The sequence below is a fragment of the Sturnus vulgaris genome, chromosome Z, assembly GCF_052056855.1.
Source record: "Sturnus vulgaris isolate bStuVul1 chromosome Z, bStuVul1.hap1, whole genome shotgun sequence".
Classification (NCBI taxonomy): Eukaryota; Metazoa; Chordata; class Aves; order Passeriformes; family Sturnidae; genus Sturnus; species Sturnus vulgaris.
Genome location: NC_142283.1, coordinates 5,918,816 through 5,938,545, shown reverse-complemented (window position 1 = coordinate 5,938,545; position 19,730 = coordinate 5,918,816). Strand labels below are relative to the sequence as shown.

At 48.9% G+C, this 19,730-nt stretch overlaps 1 protein-coding gene across 1 annotated transcript in view; it reads left to right on the top strand.

Moving 5' to 3' along the window:
• Positions 1–540: 540 nt before the first annotated feature.
• Positions 541–19,730, top strand: part of LOC148219630 (serine/threonine-protein kinase PAK 3-like) — a 147,760-nt gene continuing 128,570 nt past the window's right edge. Inside the window, exons 1-4 of the mRNA XM_088156434.1 lie at positions 541–619; positions 1,529–1,533; positions 1,991–2,113; positions 5,767–5,889. Of these exons, the coding sequence (XP_088012560.1) occupies positions 541–619; positions 1,529–1,533; positions 1,991–2,113; positions 5,767–5,889 (330 nt within the window). The remainder of the gene's footprint in view (positions 620–1,528; positions 1,534–1,990; positions 2,114–5,766; positions 5,890–19,730) is intronic.

Here is a 19,730-nt window from a genome sequence, read left to right as displayed (position 1 = left end):
ATACGCAGGAGCCCTGGGCATGTCCAATAAATGTGCAAATATGTGGAGACATTTGTTAGGATTTATTTCAGTTGTTATGCCAACAGTGCCTTCTCTCCTAGTTCTGTGCAGTGCTTAGGGCCATTTTCTTGGTCTGCTTTCCTTTGCTTTAGTCCCACCTGAGTGCTGAGTTGGGGTACAGGCTGTAGGTGCTTGGGGCACTCTTGGAGTTACTCTTGGATCCCTTGAACAACAGGGTTTGGCCCACCAGGGGAGTTTGTGCTACTTTGTGACTATTTTGTGTTCGCTGTAAGGAATGTTGGGCTGCTTTGCATACATTCACAGACTAATGCAGAACGTTTGCTTTGTGATGTCAGGGCATGGTTGCCACGTTGTTGTGGTGACATCAGAAGGTTGCCTTGGGGCACGGAAGGCCTCAGTGTCAGAGCCGCCCTTGGGTGTGCTCAGCGCAGGAGCATCCTCCTGTTCATCTGAGGGTAACTGCGCAATGACAAGAGACTTGTTTTCTCTTGTGTTCCAAACTTGCACAGCAGTGCTACAATGATTGAGGATCTGATCGAGGCAGTTTGCACAGTTTATGGACTTATTTATTCTGGATATTACCTGACACACCTGGCATGTAAGTAGAGATTTTTCTTGGGTGTAACCAAACCTGTAGTTTGTATGTGTTCCTGCTCTTTCTTAGTGATTGGGTTGATTTTGAAACAGAAAGAGCATTGGGATGCCACTGCTTTGGGAAAGCTCCTGTCAACACGTTCAGCTAAAAACAGGATGTCTGTAGCCAGGGGTCTGTGGGCAGCATTTGCAAGGGAACCTGCAGAGAGAGTTGCGAAAGAGTCTGTGACAGCAGAGTCTGACGTTTCCTCAGTTTGCTGGGTCAAGCAGGACAACTTTGAAAATGCAAAAAAGAAGGCCTTCTAAAATTTCTGAAGTTCTTCCAAGAATTCAGAGAAAGTTTCCTTTTTCTAAATTTGGTCATGAAAAGATTTGCCTGCCTAACTTGACCCTTTCATAAGGGCTAAAATAGTGATTCCCTTTTCAATGAAGTGCAAACTGCAAAGCAGTGAGTGTCTGCTCCTGACCCCTGGAGCTGCTGCTGTGCTGTTTCACTGCCACTGGAACTTCCACAGCTCAGAGTGATTTTGGGGAACCTTTTCTAGGCAACTCTTTCCAGCAAGTTAATGAGAATTAGTGCATGAAATTAATTTTAAAAAAAAAAACAGTACCAGAAGGAAAGATAAAAAAAGGCTGCTTTATGTTAAGGGCAGACAAGAAACATTGAGTGTTAAAGAACTATTTGCATGATAGTGATCAAATTTATATTTATTTACTGGAAAAACAGGGCAAAGCATAGACACAGCCAGAAATATCACCCTATTCTCTTGATGGCAGTGTCAAACAGCTATGTCTCCTGGACAATTGCTGTGAAACAGAAAATGCTCATTGTTTGGGTCGACTTATTCTGAGGGCTTGATCAGCACAGCCAGTTCTCTCAAAGTATCTATTTCATTTTCCTTGCCCACAACAGGTCACGTGAGAGAAGTACTTGGAGTTCCCAAACCTAAGGTGAATCAGAAAAGACCATTTGATGTTCCTGCTGCGTAAGAAATGCAGAGAAAGCAGTGAGCTTCCCTGTGGAAGTAGAGGGTGGAGGGACAGCTGGGTGGCCTAAAAGAAAATCCACATTCCTATATGAAGCAGCAAGAGCAAAGGCAAACCTGGCTGTATCCTAATACTTAATTGCAGAGCTTTAAAAAAATCAATGTTCAGTTTTAAGAGAAAATATTGTTTTCTGGTAGTAATTATTGTGGAATATGAAATTAAGAGCCAGATGCAGTTATGTTGAAACATAACATTAGTAGAATAAACTTGGAATGACATTGCTCTAATAATTTATGATTTCGACGTAGTGTAGAGCAGGTTGTAGACCTGAATATGGATATGGTTAGAAATGATTGGCAATGTCCCTCATGATTCTCTCCTTGCACAGAGCCGTGAGCCAAGAGCAGGCTCTACTCGGACTCTCTCAGCCAATGGAGACGAGGCCAAAGAGGACCAAAATGGCCACAAGCCTCCAACTCTGGTCACAGCACAAGCTGAATATCCAGAGCCAGTAAGTGCCAGTTGTGGCTGCTGCTGTCTTTAGTGCAAGACAGAGCTGCAAGCTTTAGTCCACCTAGGATTTGCTGTTGGTGTCTCAGGTTGCTGAGTGCTGCAGTCCTGTGGGGAGTTAGGAATTGCCCTGCAAAGCAGTGAGAGCTGGAGAATGGGCTTTGCTGTGTCGTCTTTAGGCCCCAGCTTGCTGGGATTCTGCTAGGGGCCGGCGTGAAGCATGAAGGCTCCCCAGCCCCAGAGGAGGGAGCATGTCCAAGGCACTGAGCTCAGCCATGTTGGATACGTAGGGGACACGGCGGTCTGGAGAGACCTGTGTTGCCACTCCACAGGGAGGCCAAGGAGCTAAAGGCAGAGAAATGCTTGATCTGACCTCATAGGCTCTTTGGGGTGCTTTGTCGCCACGAGCTTCTTGGCTCTGCTTATGTGGCAGTCTTTCAGAGACACATTGTGGAGTGGCAGGTGGCAGTCAGAGATTTGGTGCCTTTATTGCCAGGTTGTTCTTTTGCCTCTTCAGGCAGAGTGGTCAGTAGCAGAGTGCAGTGAGAGTTGGCTTGGTTTAGAGAAGCTGCAAAGAGATGATTGTGTTGTCCATGGATCCTTATGGGCCTGCACATGTCCCGTGCGGCAAAAGACATAAACTGCATAGCTGTGGACCCATTGCTGAGGCAAAAGACAGAGAGGCTACATGCGTCTGTTGATACTTTCTATTGTGTGGTCTATTCTGTTCTTGATAACTGCATTTGAAAATGCCATTGGAGCCTGCAGAGGGGCAATAGCTGAAAGACTTGGACTGCTGTCCTGTGTTGCTAAGAAGCGGAGAGGTGTCTTGAAATTGCGGATGCTGTATATCAAGTGAAAAGTGGAAGGTGGAGAAAAGGAGGCACGAGTGCCTGTCAAGAGCAGCTGAAGATGAGGTAGCATGTGCCCAGGTGGCCAAGAAGGCCAAGGCCATGCTGGCCTGTGTCAGCAATCGTGGGGCAGCAGGAGCAGGGCAGTGAGCTGTGGCCTGTGCTGGGCAGGGCTGCAGCGGCAGCTGGAGTGCTGTGTCCACATGTGGGCAGCTGTGAAGCAGAAAGAGCTTGAGGGGCTGGAGCGTGTGCGCAGAAGGGCACAGGAGCTGGGGAGGGGTGGGAGCACGAGCCCAATGAGGAGGTGCTGCGGGAGCTATAGCCTGGGGAAAGGGAGACTCATGAGGGACCTTCTAGGCACACTTCCATGAATGCCTACGTGACAGTGCTCCCCACAAGGGCCGTTTCCGTGAGAAGAATCCCCTCGGTGCATCCATCCGGGTGCTTTAGGCACTGGAGTAAGTGACCCTTGGATTGTTTGGTTTGTTGAGTTGTTGTTTTGCCAGGAGGAGAAGCCCTGCTCATTTTGGTTTCAGCAGGATTCAAAGGTGATTTTGCTCAAGATTTCCTACCATTTTTCAGCAGTGAGTGAAATGCTGATAGAACTTTAATTTTCTATACAGCAGCAACAGCTCCCTATTTCCTGTTTTTATGTTTCAGTGCTTTAAAGAAGGCAATGCTCATTTTTCAGAGAGAATGTTCCTTGCTGATAGTATTCATAGGGGAATATTGAATTCAGCACCATATGCAGTTCTGTAGAATCAGCCAGTATTATTTTACTAGGACGAACTTGGAATCCTATTGCTCTGATAATTTATGATTTTGACTTAGTGTAGAGCAGGTTCTAGAGCTGAATAGAAAGAAGGTTAGAAAGGACTGTCAGTGACCCGCCCCTCATGCTTCTCTCTCTCCCCAGATCCCTGAGCCAAGAGCCGAGTCTCCTCTGCCTCTCTTAGCCACTGGAGATGAGGCCAAAGAGGAGGAGAATGGCCACAATCCTCCAAGTGTGGTTACAGCAGAAGCTGGATACCCAGAGCCAGTAAGTGCCAGTTGTGGCTGCTGCTGTCTTTAGTGCAAGACAGAGCTGCAAGCTTCTGTCCAGCCAGGACCTGCCTTTGGTGGCTCAGGTTGCTGAGTGCTGCAGTCCTGTGGGGAGTTAGGAATTGCCCTGCAAAGCAGTGAGAGCTGGAGAATGGGCTTTGCTGTGTCGTCTTTAGGCCCCAGCTTGCTGGGATTCTGCTAGGGGCCAGCGTGAAGCATGAAGGCTCCCCAGCCCCAGAGGAGGGAGCATGTCCAAGGCACTGAGCTCAGCCACGTTGGATACGTAGGGGACACGGCGGTCTGGAGAGAGCTGTGCCACTCCACAGGGTGGCCAAGGAGCTAAAGGCACAGAAATGCTTGATCTGACCTCATAGGCTCTTTGGGGTGCTTTGTCGCCACGAGCTTCTTGGCTCTGCTTATGTGGCAGTATTTCAGAGACACATTGTGGAGTGGCAGGTGGCAGTCAGAGATTTGGTGCCTTTATTGCCAGGTTGTTCTTTTGCCTCTTCAGGCAGAGTGGTCAGTAGCAGAGTGCAGTGAGAGTTGGCTTGGTTTAGAGAAGCTGCAAAGAGATGATTGTGTTGTCCATGGATCTTTATGGGCCTGCAAATGTCCCGTGCGGCAAAAGACATAAACTGCATAGCTGTGGACCCATTGCTGGGGCAAAAGCCAGAGGCTACATGCGTCTGTTGATACTTTCTATTGTGTGGTCTATTCTGTTCTTGATAACTGCATTTGAAAATGCCATTGGAGCCTGCAGAGGGGCAATAGCTGAAAGACTTGGACTGCTGTCCTGTGTTGCTAAGAAGCGGAGAGGTGTCTTGAAATTGCGGATGCTGTATATCAAGTGAAAAGTGGAAGGTGGAGAAAAGGAGGCACGAGTGCCTGTCAAGAGCAGCTGAAGATGAGGCAGCGTGTGCCCAGGTGGCCAAGAAGGCCAAGGCCATGCTGGCCTGTGTCAGCAATAGAGGGGCAGCAGGAGCAGGGCAGTGAGCTGTGGCCTGTGCTGGGCAGGGCTGCAGCGGCAGCTGGAGTGCTGTGTCCACATGTGGGCAGCTGTGAAGCAGAAAGAGCTTGAGGGGCTGGAGCGTGTGCGCAGAAGGGCACGGGAGCTGGGGAGGGGTGGGAGCACAAGCCCAATGAGGAGGTGCTGAGGGAGCTATAGCCTGGGGAAAGGGAGACTCATGAGGGACCTTCTAGGCACACTTCCATGAATGCCTACGTGACAGTGCTCCCCACAAGGGCCGTTTGCGTGAGAAGAATCCCCTCGGTGCATCCATCCGGGTGCTTCAGACACTGGAGCAGGCCACCCTTTGATGGTTTGGTTTGTTGGGTTGTTGGTTTGCCAGGAGGAGAAGCCGTGCTGATTTTCTGTTTATGCAGCAAGCAAAGGTGCTTTTGCTCAAGATTTCCTGCCCTATTGCAGCACTGGAGAATATTGTGAGAGTGTTCTAGCTCTCCACGTATGCAGCAGCAACAGGTGGCTATTTCCTAATTTCCTCTTTCAGAGCTTTAAGCACGTGCGAGGTCAGTTTTCAGAGAGAGCGTTGCTTGCTGATAGTAGGCGTTGTGGAATCTTGGATTCAGAGCCATATGCAGTTGTGTTGGATCTGCTCATGTTAATGTAGTCGGAGGGAGTTGGAATGCCATTGCTCTGACAGTTGATGATTTTGCCTTAGTAGAGCAGGTTGTAGAGCTGAATAGAAAGAAGGTTAGAAAGGACTGGCAATGACGCGTCCCTCATGCTTCTCTCTCTGCACAGATCCCTGAGCCAAGAGCCGAGTCTCCTCTGACTCTCTCAGCCACTGGAGACGAGGCCAAAGAGGAGCAGAATGGCCACAAGCCTGCAACTGTGGTCACTGCAGAAGATGATTATTGCGAGCCGGTAAGTGCCAGTTGTGGCTGCTGCTGTCTTTAGTGCAAGACAGAGCTGCAAGCTTCTGTCCAGCCAGGACCTGCCTTTGGTGGCTCAGGTTGCTGAGTGCTGCAGTCCTGTGGGGAGTTAGGAATTGCCCTGCAAAGCAGTGAGAGCTGGAGAATGGGCTTTGCTGTGTCGTCTTTAGGCCCCAGCTTGCTGGGATTCTGCTAGGGGCCGGCGTGAAGCATGAAGGCTCCCCAGCCCCAGAGGAGGGAGCATGTCCAAGGCACTGAGCTCAGCCACGTTGGATACGTAGGGGACACGGCGGTCTGGAGAGAGCTGTGTTGCCACTCCACAGGGAGGCCAAGGAGCTAAAGACAGAGAAATGCTTGATCTGACCTCATAGGCTCTTTGGGGTGCTTTGTCGCCACGAGCTTCTTGGCTCTGCTTATGTGGCAGTATTTCAGAGACACATTGTGGAGTGGCAGGTGGCAGTCAGAGATTTGGTGCCTTTATTGCCAGGTTGTTCTTTTGCCTCTTCAGGCAGAGTGGTCAGTAGGAGAGACAAATGTGAGTGCACCTGTGTTTGATAAGTTGCAGAGAGATGGATAAATGGTTTTATTGGTAATTTCTATTTTGTGAGCTGCCTTGCTAACTCCATTAGAAAATGCCATTGAAGTCTGGAGGGCGTGATAAGTTGAATGATGTGGAGTGTTATCTAGAGTTGCTCAGATCAGGAACGACACTCTGAAGTTCTGGATGACGTATCTTAAGTCAAAATTGAAATTTTGTGGTTGGAGAGCTGCCTGGGACCAAAGGAGCCACGAGTGCCTGTCAAGAGCAGCTGAAGCTGAGGCAGTGTGTGCCCAGGTGGCCAAGAAGGCCAAGGCCATGCTGGCCTGTGTCAGCAATAGAGGGGCAGCAGGAGCAGGGCAGTGAGGTGTGGCCTGTGCTGGGCAGGGCTGCAGCGGCAGCTGGAGTGCTGTGTCCACATGTGGGCAGCTGTGAAGCAGAAAGAGCTTGAGGGGCTGGAGCGTGTGCGCAGAAGGGCACGGGAGCTGGGGAGGGGTGGGAGCACAAGCCCAATGAGGAGGTGCTGAGGGAGCTATAGCCTGGGGAAAGGGAGACTCATGAGGGACCTTCTAGGCACACTTCCATGAATGCCTACGTGACAGTGCTCCCCACAAGGGCCGTTTCCGTGAGAAGAATCCCCTCGGTGCATCCATCCGGGTGCTTTAGGCACTGGAGTAAGTGACCCTTGGATTGTTTGGTTTGTTGAGTTGTTGTTTTGCCAGGAGGAGAAGCCCTGCTCATTTTGATTTCAGCAGGATTCAAAGGTGATTTTGCTCAAGATTTCCTACCATTTTTTAGCAGTGAGTGAGATGCTGATAGTACTTTAATTTTCTATACAGCAACAACAGCTCCCTATTTCCTGTTTTTCTGTTTCAGAGCTTTAAAGAAGGCAATGCTCATTTTTCAGAGAGAATGTTCCTTGCTGATAGTATTCATAGGGGAATATTGAATTCAGCACCATATGCAGTTCTGTAGAATCAGCCAATATTATTTTACTAGGACGAACTTGGAATCCTATTGCTCTGATAATTTATGATGTTGATTTAGTGTAGAGCAGGTTGTAGAGCTGAATAGAAAGAAGGTTAGAAAGGACTGTCAGTGACCCGCCCCTCATGCTTCTCTCTCTCCCCAGATCCCTGAGCCAAGAGCCGATTCTCCTCTGCCTCTCTTAGCCACTGGAGATGAGGCCAAAGAGGAGGAGAATGGCCACAATCCTCCAAGTGTGGTTACAGCAGAAGCTGGATACCCAGAGCCAGTAAGTGCCAGTTGTGGCTGCTGCTGTCTTTAGTGCAAGACAGAGCTGCAAGCTTCTGTCCAGCCAGGACCTGCCTTTGGTGGCTCAGGTTGCTGAGTGCTGCAGTCCTGTGGGGAGTTAGGAATTGCCCTGCAAAGCAGTGAGAGCTGGAGAATGGGCTTTGCTGTGTCGTCTTTAGGCCCCAGCTTGCTGGGATTCTGCTAGGGGCCGGCGTGAAGCATGAAGGCTCCCCAGCCCCAGAGGAGGGAGCATGTCCAAGGCACTGAGCTCAGCCACGTTGGATAAGTAGGGGACACGGCGGTCTGGAGAGAGCTGTGCCACTCCACAGGGTGGCCAAGGAGCTAAAGACAGAGAAATGCTTGATCTGACCTCATAGGCTCTTTGGGGTGCTTTGTCGCCACGAGCTTCTTGGCTCTGCTTATGTGGCAGTATTTCAGAGACACATTGTGGAGTGGCAGGTGGCAGTCAGAGATTTGGTGCCTTTATTGCCAGGTTGTTCTTTTGCCTCTTCAGGCAGAGTGGTCAGTAGGAGAGACAAATGTGAGTGCACCTGTGTTTGATAAGTTGCAGAGAGATGGATACATGGTTTTTTTTGTAATTTCTATTTTGTGAGCTGCCTTGCTAACTCCATTAGAAAATGCCATTGAAGTCGGGAGGGCGTGATAAGTTGAATGACGTGGAGTGTTATCTAGAGTTGCTCAGATCAGGAACGACATTCTGAAGTTCTGGATGACGAATCTTAAGTCAAAATTGAAATTTTGTGGTTGGAGAGCTGCCTGGGACCAAAGGAGCCACGAGTGCCTGCCAAGAGCATCTGAAGATGAGGCAGTGTGTGCCCAGGTGGCCAAGAAGGCCAAGGCCGTGCTGGCCTGTGTCAGCAATCGTGGGGCAGCAGGAGCAGGGCAGTGAGCTGTGGCCTGTGCTGGGCAGGGCTGCAGCGGCAGCTGGAGTGCTGTGTCCACATGTGGGCAGCTGTGAAGCAGAAAGAGCTTGAGGGGCTGGAGCGTGTGCGCAGAAGGGCACGGGAGCTGGGGAGGGGTGGGAGCACAAGCCCAATGAGGAGGTGCTGAGGGAGCTATAGCCTGGGGAAAGGGAGACTCTTGAGGGACCTTCTAGGCATACTTCCATGAATGCCTACGTGACAGTGCTCCCCACAAGGGCCGTTTGCGTGAGAAGAATCCCCTCAGTGCATCCATCCGGGTGCTTTAGGCACTGGAGTAAGTGACCCTTGGATTGTTCGGTTTGTTGAGTTGTTGTTTTGCCAGGAGGAGAAGCCCTGCTCATTTTGATTTCAGCAGGATTCAAAGGTGATTTTGCTCAAGATTTCCTACCATTTTTCAGCAGTGAGTGAGATGCTGATAGTACTTTAATTTTCTATACGGCAGCACAGCTCCCTATTTTCTATATTTCTGTTTCAGAGCTGTAAAGAAGGCAATGCTCATTTTTCAGAGAGAATGTTCCTTGCTGATAGTATTCATAGGGGAATATTGAATTCAGCACCATATGCAGTTCTGTAGAATCAGCCAGTATTATTTTACTAGGACGAACTTGGAATCCTATTGCTCTGATAATTTATGATGTTGATTTAGTGTAGAGCAGGTTGTAGAGCTGAATAGAAAGAAGGTTAGAAAGGACTGTCAGTGACCCGCCCCTCATGCTTCTCTCTCTCCCCAGATCCCTGAGCCAAGAGCCGATTCTCCTCTGCCTCTCTTAGCCACTGGAGATGAGGCCAAAGAGGAGGAGAATGGCCAACATCCTCCAAGTGTGGTTACAGCAGAAGCTGGATACCCAGAGCCAGTAAGTGCCAGTTGTGGCTGCTGCTGTCTTTAGTGCAAGACAGAGCTGCAAGCTTCTGTCCAGCCAGGACCTGCCTTTGGTGGCTCAGGTTGCTGAGTGCTGCAGTCCTGTGGGGAGTTAGGAATTGCCCTGCAAAGCAGTGAGAGCTGGAGAATGGGCTTTGCTGTGTCGTCTTTAGGCCCCAGCTTGCTGGGATTCTGCTAGGGGCCGGCGTGAAGCATGAAGGCTCCCCAGCCCCAGAGGAGGGAGCATGTCCAAGGCACTGAGCTCAGCCACGTTGGATACGTAGGGGACACGGCGGTCTGGAGAGAGCTGTGCCACTCCACAGGGTGGCCAAGGAGCTAAAGGCAGAGAAATGCTTGATCTGACCTCACAGGCTCTTTGGGGTGCTTTGTCGCCACGAGCTTCTTGGCTCTGCTTATGTGGCAGTATTTCAGAGACACATTGTGGAGTGGCAGGTGGCAGTCAGAGATTTGGTGCCTTTATTGCCAGGTTGTTCTTTTGTCTCTTCAGGCAGAGTGGTCAGTAGCAGAGTGCAGTGAGAGTTGGCTTGGTTTAGAGAAGCTGCAAAGAGATGATTGTGTTGTCCGTGGATCCTTATGGGCCTGCACATGTCCCGTGCGGCAAAAGACAAAAACTGCATAGCTGTGGACCCATTGCTGGGGCAAAAGCCAGAGGCTACATGTGTCTGTTGATACTTTCTATTGTGTGGTCTATTCTGTTCTTGATAACTGCATTTGAAAATGCCATTGGAGCCTGCAGAGGGGCAATAGCTGAAAGACTTGGACTGCTGTCCTGTGTTGCTAAGAAGCGGAGAGGTGTCTTGAAATTGCGGATGCTGTATATCAAGTGAAAAGTGGAAGGTGGAGAAAAGGAGGCACGAGTGCCTGTCAAGAGCAGCTGAAGATGAGGCAGCGTGTGCCCAGGTGGCCAAGAAGGCCAAGGCCATGCTGGCCTGTGTCAGCAATAGAGGGGCAGCAGGAGCAGGGCAGTGAGGTGTGGCCTGTGCTGGGCAGGGCTGCAGCGGCAGCTGGAGTGCTGTGTCCACATGTGGGCAGCTGTGAAGCAGAAAGAGCTTGAGGGGCTGGAGCGTGTGCGCAGAAGGGCACAGGAGCTGGGGAGGGGTGGGAGCACAAGCCCAATGAGGAGGTGCTGAGGGAGCTATAGCCTGGGGAAAGGGAGACTCATGAGGGACCTTCTAGGCACACTTCCATGAATGCCTACGTGACAGTGCTCCCCACAAGGGCCGTTTGCGTGAGAAGAATCCCCTCGGTGCATCCATCCGGGTGCTTCAGACACTGGAGCAGGCCACCCTTTGATGGTTTGGTTTGTTGGGTTGTTGGTTTGCCAGGAGGAGAAGCCGTGCTGATTTTCTGTTTATGCAGCAAGCAAAGGTGCTTTTGCTCAAGATTTTCTGCCGTTTTTCTGCAGTGTGTGACATGCTAATAATGCTTTAATTTTCTAAGCATTGGCAACAGCTCGTTATTTCCTATTTTTGTATTTTAAAGCTTTAATGAAGGCAAAGGTCATTTTTTAGAGAGAATATTGCTTGCTGATATGTGACTTTGTGGAATATTGAATTCAGAGCCATATGCATTTGTTTTGTATCTGCTCGTTTTAATGTAGTCAGAGTGAGTTAGAAACTCATTACTGTAACACTATATGATTTCGCTTTAAAAGGTCAGGTTGTACACCTGAATAGATATATTGTTACAAATGATAGGAAATGGCCCATCCCTCATGCACCTCTCTTTCTACAGAGCCTGAAAACAGAAGCCCTCTCTCCATTGACTATATCAGATGCAGGAGACGAGGCTAAAAAGGAGCAAAATGACCTGAAGGCTCTAAAAGTTGTCACAGCACAACTTGAATATTTCCAGCAGGTAAGTGCCAGTTGTGGCAGGTGCTGTCCTCAGTGCAAGATAGAGCTGCAAGTTTCTGTCCAGCCAGGACCTGCCTTTGGTGGCTCAGGTTGCTGAGTGCTGCAGTCCTGTGGGGAGTTAGGAATTGCCCTGCAAAGCAGTGAGAGCTGGAGAATGGGCTTTGCTGTGTCGTCTTTAGGCCCCAGCTTGCTGGGATTCTGCTAGGGGCCAGTGTGAAGCATGAAGGCTCCCCAGCCCCAGAGGAGGGAACATGTCAAAGCTTCTGGACTCAGCCATATTGGATATGCAGAGGATATTGTGATCTGGAGAGAGCTGTGCCACTCCACAGGCTAGCCAACGAGCTAGAGGAAAAAAAATTTATCTAACCGCACAAGCACTTTGGAGTCCATTATCCCCTATAGCTTCTTGGGTGAGGTTACCTGGGAGTATCTCTGAGGGACATTATTGTATTGTAGTCTGAAATCACAGATTTAGTGCCTTTATTGCCAGGTTCTTCTTTTGCCTCTTCAGGCAGAGTGGTCAGTAGCAGAGCCCACTGTGAGTGTACCTGTTTTTGATAAGTTGCAAGGAGATGATTGTGTTCTCCCTGAAACCTTTTGGGCATAGTCGCATCCTGTGTGGCAAAAGACAAAAACTTCATAGTTGTGGACACATTACTGAGTAAAAACTAAGAGGATATATGTGTCTGTTGGAAATTTGTATTTTGTGGGCTGCCTTGATAACTCTGTTTGAAAATGCCATTGAAGTCAGGTGGGTGCGAAAATTTGGAAGACTTGGCGTGCTATCTTGTGTTGCTCAGAACGGGAACGACATCCTGAAATTCCGCATGATGTATCTTAAGTCAAAAATGAAATTTTGTACTTGGAGAGCTGCCTGGGACTAAAGGAGCCACGAGTGCCTGTCAAGAGCATCTGAAGATGAGGCAGCGTGTCCCCAGGTGGCCAAGAAGGCCAAGGCCGTGCTGGCCTGTGTCAGCAATCGTGGGGCAGCAGGAGCAGGGCAGTGAGCTGTGGCCTGTGCTGGGCAGGGCTGCAGCGGCAGCTGGAGTGCTGTGTCCACATGTGGGCAGCTGTGAAGCAGAAAGAGCTTGAGGGGCTGGAGCGTGTGCGCAGAAGGGCACAGGAGCTGGGGAGGGGTGGGAGCACGAGCCCAATGAGGAGGTGCTGCGGGAGCTATAGCCTGGGGAAAGAGAGACTCATGAGGGACCTTCTAGGCACACTTCCATGAATATCTGCTTGACAGTGTGCCTCAGAAGGGCCATTTCTGTGACAAGAATGCCCTTAGTACATGCAGATACCTTAGAGAGTGGAATAGGTGACTCTGTGATGGTTTGGTTTGTTGGGTTGTTGGTTTGCCTGGAGAAGCCCTGCTCCTTTTGTCTCTATGCAACAAGCAGAGGTGCTTTTGCTCAAGATTTCCTGCCCTATTGCAGCAATGGATGAGAGGCTGATAGTGCTTTTAGCTTTTCATACCTTCAGCAGCAACAGCTGGATATTTCATAATTTTCTATTTCGGAGCCTTAAATAAGGTAAAGTTCATTTTCTAGTGTGTACATTGCTAGCTGATAGTATCCATTGTGGAATATTGGATTCAGAGCCATATGCAGTTCTGTTGAATCAGCCCACGCTTATTTAGGGAGAATGAGTTCGAATCCCATTGCTCAGAAAATTTATGATTTCTCCTTTGTATAGAGCAGATTGTAGACTCGAGTATACATGATGTCAAAAATTACAGGTATTGGCACATCCCTCATGCATCTCTATCTCCACAGATGCTAAAACCAAAAGTCGACTCTCCACAGAGTCTCTCAGCTCCGAGAGACATTGTCAAAAAGGAGCAAAATGACTTGAAGGCTCTAAAAGTCGTCACAGCAAAACTGGAATATTTCAAACAGGTAAGTTCCTGGTGTGGCAGGTGCTGTCAAGGTGCAAGAAAGAGCTGCAGGTTTTTGACCAGCCAGAACTTGCTCTTGGATGCTGAGAGTGCTGAGTGCCGGAGTTCTGTGAGGCGTTAGCAATTCCCTTGCCAGAGAATGAGACCTGTAAAATGGCCTTTGATCAGTCATGTTTCAACCCCAGCTTGCTGGGATTCTGCTAGGGGCCGGCGTGAAGCATGAAGGCTCCCCAGCCCCAGAGGAGGGAGCATGTCCAAGGCACTGAGCTCAGCCACGTTGGATACGTAGGGGACACGGCGGTCTGGAGAGAGCTGTGTTGCCACTCCACAGGGTGGCCGAGGAGCTAAAGGCAGAGAAATGCTTGATCTGACCTCACAGGCTCTTTAGGGTGCTTTGTCGCCACGAGCTTCTTGGCTCTGCTTATGTGGCAGTATTTCAGAGACACGTTGTGGAGTGGCAGGTGGCAGTCAGAGATTTGGTGCCTTTATTGCCAGGTTGTTCTTTTGCCTCTTCAGGCAGAGTGGTCAGTAGCAGAGTGCAGTGAGAGTGAGCTTGGTTTAGAGAAGCTGCAAAGAGATGATTGTGTTGTCCATGGATCCTTATGGGCCTGCACATGTCCCGTGTGGCAAAAGACATAAACTGCATCGTTGTGGACCCATTGCTGGGGCAAAAGCCAGAGGCTACATGTGTCTGTTGATACTTTCTATTGTATAGTTTGCCTTCATAACTGAATTTGAAAGTGTTATTGAAGTCGGATGAGGGGGAAAAAATTGAAAGACTTGGACTGCTATATTTTATTGCTCAGAACAGGAACGGCAGCCTAAAGATCCGGATAATGTAACTTTAGTTAAAAGTGCAACTTTGCCTCTAAAGAGCTGCCTGGGACTAAAGGAGCCAGGAGAGCCTGTCAAGAGCAGCTGAAGATGAGGTAGCATGTGTCCAGGTGGCCAAGAAGGCCAAGGCCGTGCTGGCCTGTGTCAGCAATCGTGGGGCAGCAGGAGCAGGGCAGTGAGGTGTGGCCTGTGCTGGGCAGGGCTGCAGCGGCAGCTGGAGTGCTGTGTCCACATGTGGGCAGCTGTGAAGCAGAAAGAGCTTGAGGGGCTGGAGCGTGTGCGCAGAAGGGCACAGGAGCTGGGGAGGGGTGGGAGCACAAGCCCAATGAGGAGGTGCTGAGGGAGCTATAGCCTGGGGAAAGGGAGACTCATGAGGGACCTTCTAGGCACACTTCCATGAATGTCTACTTGACAGTGTGCCTCAGAAGGGCCATTTCTGTGACAAGAATGCCCTTAGTACATGCAGATACCTTAGAGAGTGGAATAGGTGACTCTGTGATGGTTTGGTTTGTTGGGTTGTTGGTTTGCCAGGAGGAGAAGCCCTGTTCCTTTTGTCTCTATGCAACAAGCAAAGGCGCTTTGGCCCAAGATTTCCTGCCATTTTACACGATTGGATGTGATACTGATTATGATTTAATTTTCCATATCTGTAGCCGCAAATGGTGGCTATTTCCTAATTTCCTCTTTCAGAGCTTTAAAGAAGTCAGAGGTCAGTGTTTGGGAAAAAGTTGCTTGCTGATTGTAGCCACAGTGGAATATTGGATTCAGAGCCATAATCAGTTCTGTTAAATCAGCCCATTTTAATGTAGTTGCAATGACTACCAATATCATTGCTCTGATAATTTATGTCTTCGTCTCAGCCTAGTGCAGATTTTAGACCCAAATACAGAGGGGGATGTAAATGGTACTTAATGGCCCATCTCTCATGCATCTCTCTCTCCAAAGACCATGAAAACAACAGAAGACTCACCACTGAATCTCTCAGCTCAGGGAGACACAGACAGAGTGAAGCAAAGCTATAGAAAGCATCTAAATGTGGTTACAAAAAAGCCTGCAACTTCCGAGCCGGTAAGTGCCAGTTGTGGCTGCTGCTGTCTTTAGTGCAAGACAGAGCTGCAAGCTTCTGTCCAGCCACGACCTGCTGTTGGTGTCTCAGGTTGCTGAGTGCTGCAGTCCTGTGGGGAGTTAGGAATTGCCCTGCAAAGCAGTGAGAGCTGGAGAATGGGCTTTGCTGTGTCGTCTTTAGGCCCCAGCTTGCTGGGATTCTGCTAGGGGCCGGCGTGAAGCATGAAGGCTCCCCAGCCCCAGAGGAGGGAGCATGTCCAAGGCACTGAGCTCAGCCACGTTGGATACGTAGGGGACACGGCGGTCTGGAGAGAGCTGTGTTGCCACTCCACAGGGAGGCCAAGGAGCTAAAGGCAGAGAAATGCTTGATCTGACCTCATAGGCTCTTTGGGGTGCTTTGTCGCCACGAGCTTCTTGGCTCTGCTTATGTGGCAGTCTTTCAGAGACACATTGTGGAGTGGCAGGTGGCAGTCAGAGATTTGGTGCCTTTATTGCCAGGTCGTTCTTTTGCCTCTTCAGGCAGAGTGGTCAGTAGCAGAGTGCAGTGAGAGTTGGCTTGGTTTAGAGAAGCTGCAAAGAGATGATTGTGTTGTCCATGGATCCTTATGGGCCTGCACATGTCCCGTGCGGCAAAAGACATAAACTGCATAGCTGTGGACCCATTGCTGGGGCAAAAGCCAGAGGCTACATGCGTCTGTTGATACTTTCTATTGTGTGGTCTATTCTGTTCTTGATAACTGCATTTGAAAATGCCATTGGAGCCTGCAGAGGGGCAATAGCTGAAAGACTTGGACTGCTGTCCTGTGTTGCTAAGAAGCGGAGAGGTGTCTTGAAATTGCGGATGCTGTATATCAAGTGAAAAGTGGAAGGTGGAGAAAAGGAGGCACGAGTGCCTGTCAAGAGCAGCTGAAGATGAGGCAGCGTGTGCCCAGGTGGCCAAGAAGGCCAAGGCCATGCTGGCCTGTGTCAGCAATAGAGGGGCAGCAGGAGCAGGGCAGTGAGGTGTGGCCTGTGCTGGGCAGGGCTGCAGCGGCAGCTGGAGTGCTGTGTCCACATGTGGGCAGCTGTGAAGCAGAAAGAGCTTGAGGGGCTGGAGCGTGTGCGCAGAAGGGCACGGGAGCTGGGGAGGGGTGGGAGCACAAGCCCAATGAGGAGGTGCTGAGGGAGCTATAGCCTGGGGAAAGGGAGACTCATGAGGGACCTTCTAGGCACACTTCCATGAATGCCTACGTGACAGTGCTCCCCACAAGGGCCGTTTGCGTGAGAAGAATCCCCTCGGTGCATCCATCCGGGTGCTTCAGACACTGGAGCAGGCCACCCTTTGATGGTTTGGTTTGTTGGGTTGTTGGTTTGCCAGGAGGAGAAGCCGTGCTGATTTTCTGTTTATGCAGCAAGCAAAGGTGCTTTTGCTCAAGATTTCCTGCCCTATTGCAGCACTGGAGAATATTGTGAGAGTGTTCTAGCTCTCCACGTATGCAGCAGCAACAGGTGGCTATTTCCTAATTTCCTCTTTCAGAGCTTTAAGCACGTGCGAGGTCAGTTTTCAGAGAGAACGTTGCTTGCTGATAGTAGGCGTTGTGGAATCTTGGATTCAGAGCCATATGCAGTTGTGTTGAATCAGCCCACGTTTACTTAGTTGGAATGACTTAAAATCCCATTGATCTGACAATTTATGATTTCTCCTTTGTATAGAGCAGAATGTAGAGTCGAGTAGACATGATTTTAGAAATTACAGGTATTGGCCCAATCCTCAACGATCTCTATCTCCACAGAGGCTGAAGCCAAAAATCGACTGTCCGCAGAGTCTCTCAGCTCCGAGAGACATGGTCAAAAAGGAGCAAAATGACTTGAAGGCTCTAAAAGTTGTCACAGCACAACTTGAATATTTTAAACAGGTAAGTTCCTGTTGTGGTGACTCGTTAAAAGAAAACAATATAATCATGGACAAAGACCCTCTAACTAATTAAAGTTACAAAGTGCTATGTTTATCCACCAGCGGGTGGCACAGGAGTCCCCTCCGAAAGGCGTGACAGCCCCGAACAAGGTCCTTTGCCATCTATTTATTCCCTAAGATCTTTCATACAATACATATGCATAACCCCAGCACCTCCCATCCCCACCCCATATTAAAATGAGCCCATTAGTCCTTCACACGTGCACAGTTCTTCTCTTGAGTTGGGTCGGTGGTCTCGAAATGGGTCAGTGGTCTTGAAGGATGAAGTCAGGAGAGTCTTCATCAGGTCTCAGTGACCCTCTGGCATGATCCAAGGCCCTGTGCTTCATGGTTAACGGTTTACTTATTTTACATTCTTCTGTACGTACATTTATAATAGCAGATAATTATACCAATTAGCTCTAGCCTAAGAATCTAGTAATTATTAACCTACCATTTATCTACTTATTTTAATCTTGGTCATGGAAACTACTTCTACCCTTAGCAAAAATCTTAACTTTTTAAAACCGTAATACATTCCCCACTCCTTCTTCAAAGTTAGTAAATTCTTTTACTATTAACAGTGCTTTGGTTACTTTTCATACTTTGACGGTTTTGGTAGGGAAAGTTTTTGCCCACCCTAAAAAGGTACCTATTAATACCAATAGGTATTGGTATCCTCCTCTCCTGGGTAGTTCTGAAAAATCAATTTGCCATTGTTGCCCAGGCCCATAGCCTTTTTCAATTTGTCCAGGCTTTGGTTTAGGAATATTCTTGGGATTAGTTTGGAGGCAATGCTACATTGGCGAGTCACCTGAATTACTGCACCTTGCAAGTTTCTGGCCATGATTCAATCTTTCAAATAATTGTACAGAGCATCAATTCCACAATGTGTTTTCTCATGTTCCTTTTTCACTAATAACCGTGACATGTAAGAGGAGATCACAAGCCTTCCCTTCTTCTGTCTCTAATAGCCCACCACTCTTGGTTACAACTCCTGTTTTCTTCTCTAATGAGTTTTTTGTCCCTTTGATTGTATCTTGGCTTACCTTCCATAGAAATTTGCCCGTCTAGAATTAAAGCTGCCTCAATTGTTTTAATAATTACCTTGCCTTTGGCTGCTTCTTTTGCCTTTCTGTTCACCAGCTCATTTCCTTCTTCCAATTCAGAGCTCACTTTTTGGTGTACCTTGATGTGCATAATTGCTACCTTTTCAGGTAGCTGGACTGCATCTAATAGTCTTAGTATACTTTATGTGCATGTTTAATATTTTTCCCTTGTGAGTTCAGCAGTCCTCTTTTTTCCAAATAGCTCTATGTGCATGAAGCACTCCAAATGCATACCTTGAGTCTGTATATATGTTGATTTCTTTTCCTTTTGCCAGCTCTAGGGTCCGGGTTAAGGCAATTATTTCAGCCTTTTGTGCAGAGGTGTTTGTTGGCAATGGTCCAGACTCTATTACCTCCCTGTTTGTGGTAACTGCAGACCCAGCATGTCTTTTTCCACTGATGATGTAGCTGCTCCCATCAGTGAACCAGGTCTCAGCATCCTCGAGAGGGGTGTCCTGCAGATCCAGGTGACTGCAGTAGGTGGCTTCAATGGTCTCCAGGCAGTCATGGATCACTGGTTCTCCCATACTCCTGCTGAGGAAAGAAGCTGGAGTCACAATGTTAGTTACCACAATTTCAACATCATCTTGCTCTACTAGTATAGCCTGGTACTTCAGGAATCTCTGTGGGGAAAGCTAATGCCCCCCTTTTGCCTCCAGGACTGCAGACACTGTGTGGGATACTAGCACAGTCATCTTCTGGCCTAGGGTGAATTTGTGTGCCTCTTGGATGTTCAGTGCTATTGCTGCAACAGCTCTGAGGCCCCCTGGCCACCCCTTGGCTGCCGTGTCCAGCTGTTTGGAGAGGCAGGCAACTGCCCTCCAAATACGGGCCCAGGTCTTGTGCTGGTATTCCCAGAGCAATCCCCTGCTTTTCATGAGAAAACAGAAAGAATGATTTATTCACATCTGGAAGTCCCAGGGCTGGAGCTGACATGAGGGTCTTCTTAGTTGGTCAAAGGCTCGTGTTGCTTCTTTTGTCCATTGGAGATCTCTGCTTCCTTCCCTAATCAAGGCATATAGGGGTTTGACTAACAGCCCATAATTGTAAATCCATAGTCTGCACCACCCTGTCATGCCCAAGAAGGTTCTCAGTTCTTTCACTGTTTGGGGTTTTGGGGTCTGGCATATATGTGATTTTGTCCCAAGGTTCTTTGTCCAGCACTAATCTCATAGCCCAAATAGACAACTGTTCATCTCACCATCTGGGCTTTCTTCTGGGATACTCGATACCCCTGCAGACCCAAGAAATTTAGGAGGCTTACTGTCCACTCCATACATGCTTCTTGAGTCTTAGTAGCTATCAGGAGGTCATCCACATACTGTAACAGTTGTCCTTCTCTTGATGGAGCTTCCCAGGATTCTAGATCTTTTGCCACCTGTTCTCCAAATATGGTAGGGGAGTTCTTGAACCCTTGGGGTAGTACACACCATGTGAGCTGAGTTTTACTTCCAGTTTTGGGATTCTCCCATTCAAATGCAAAAATTTTCTGGCTGGTTTCATGGAGAGGAAGGCAAAAGAAAGCA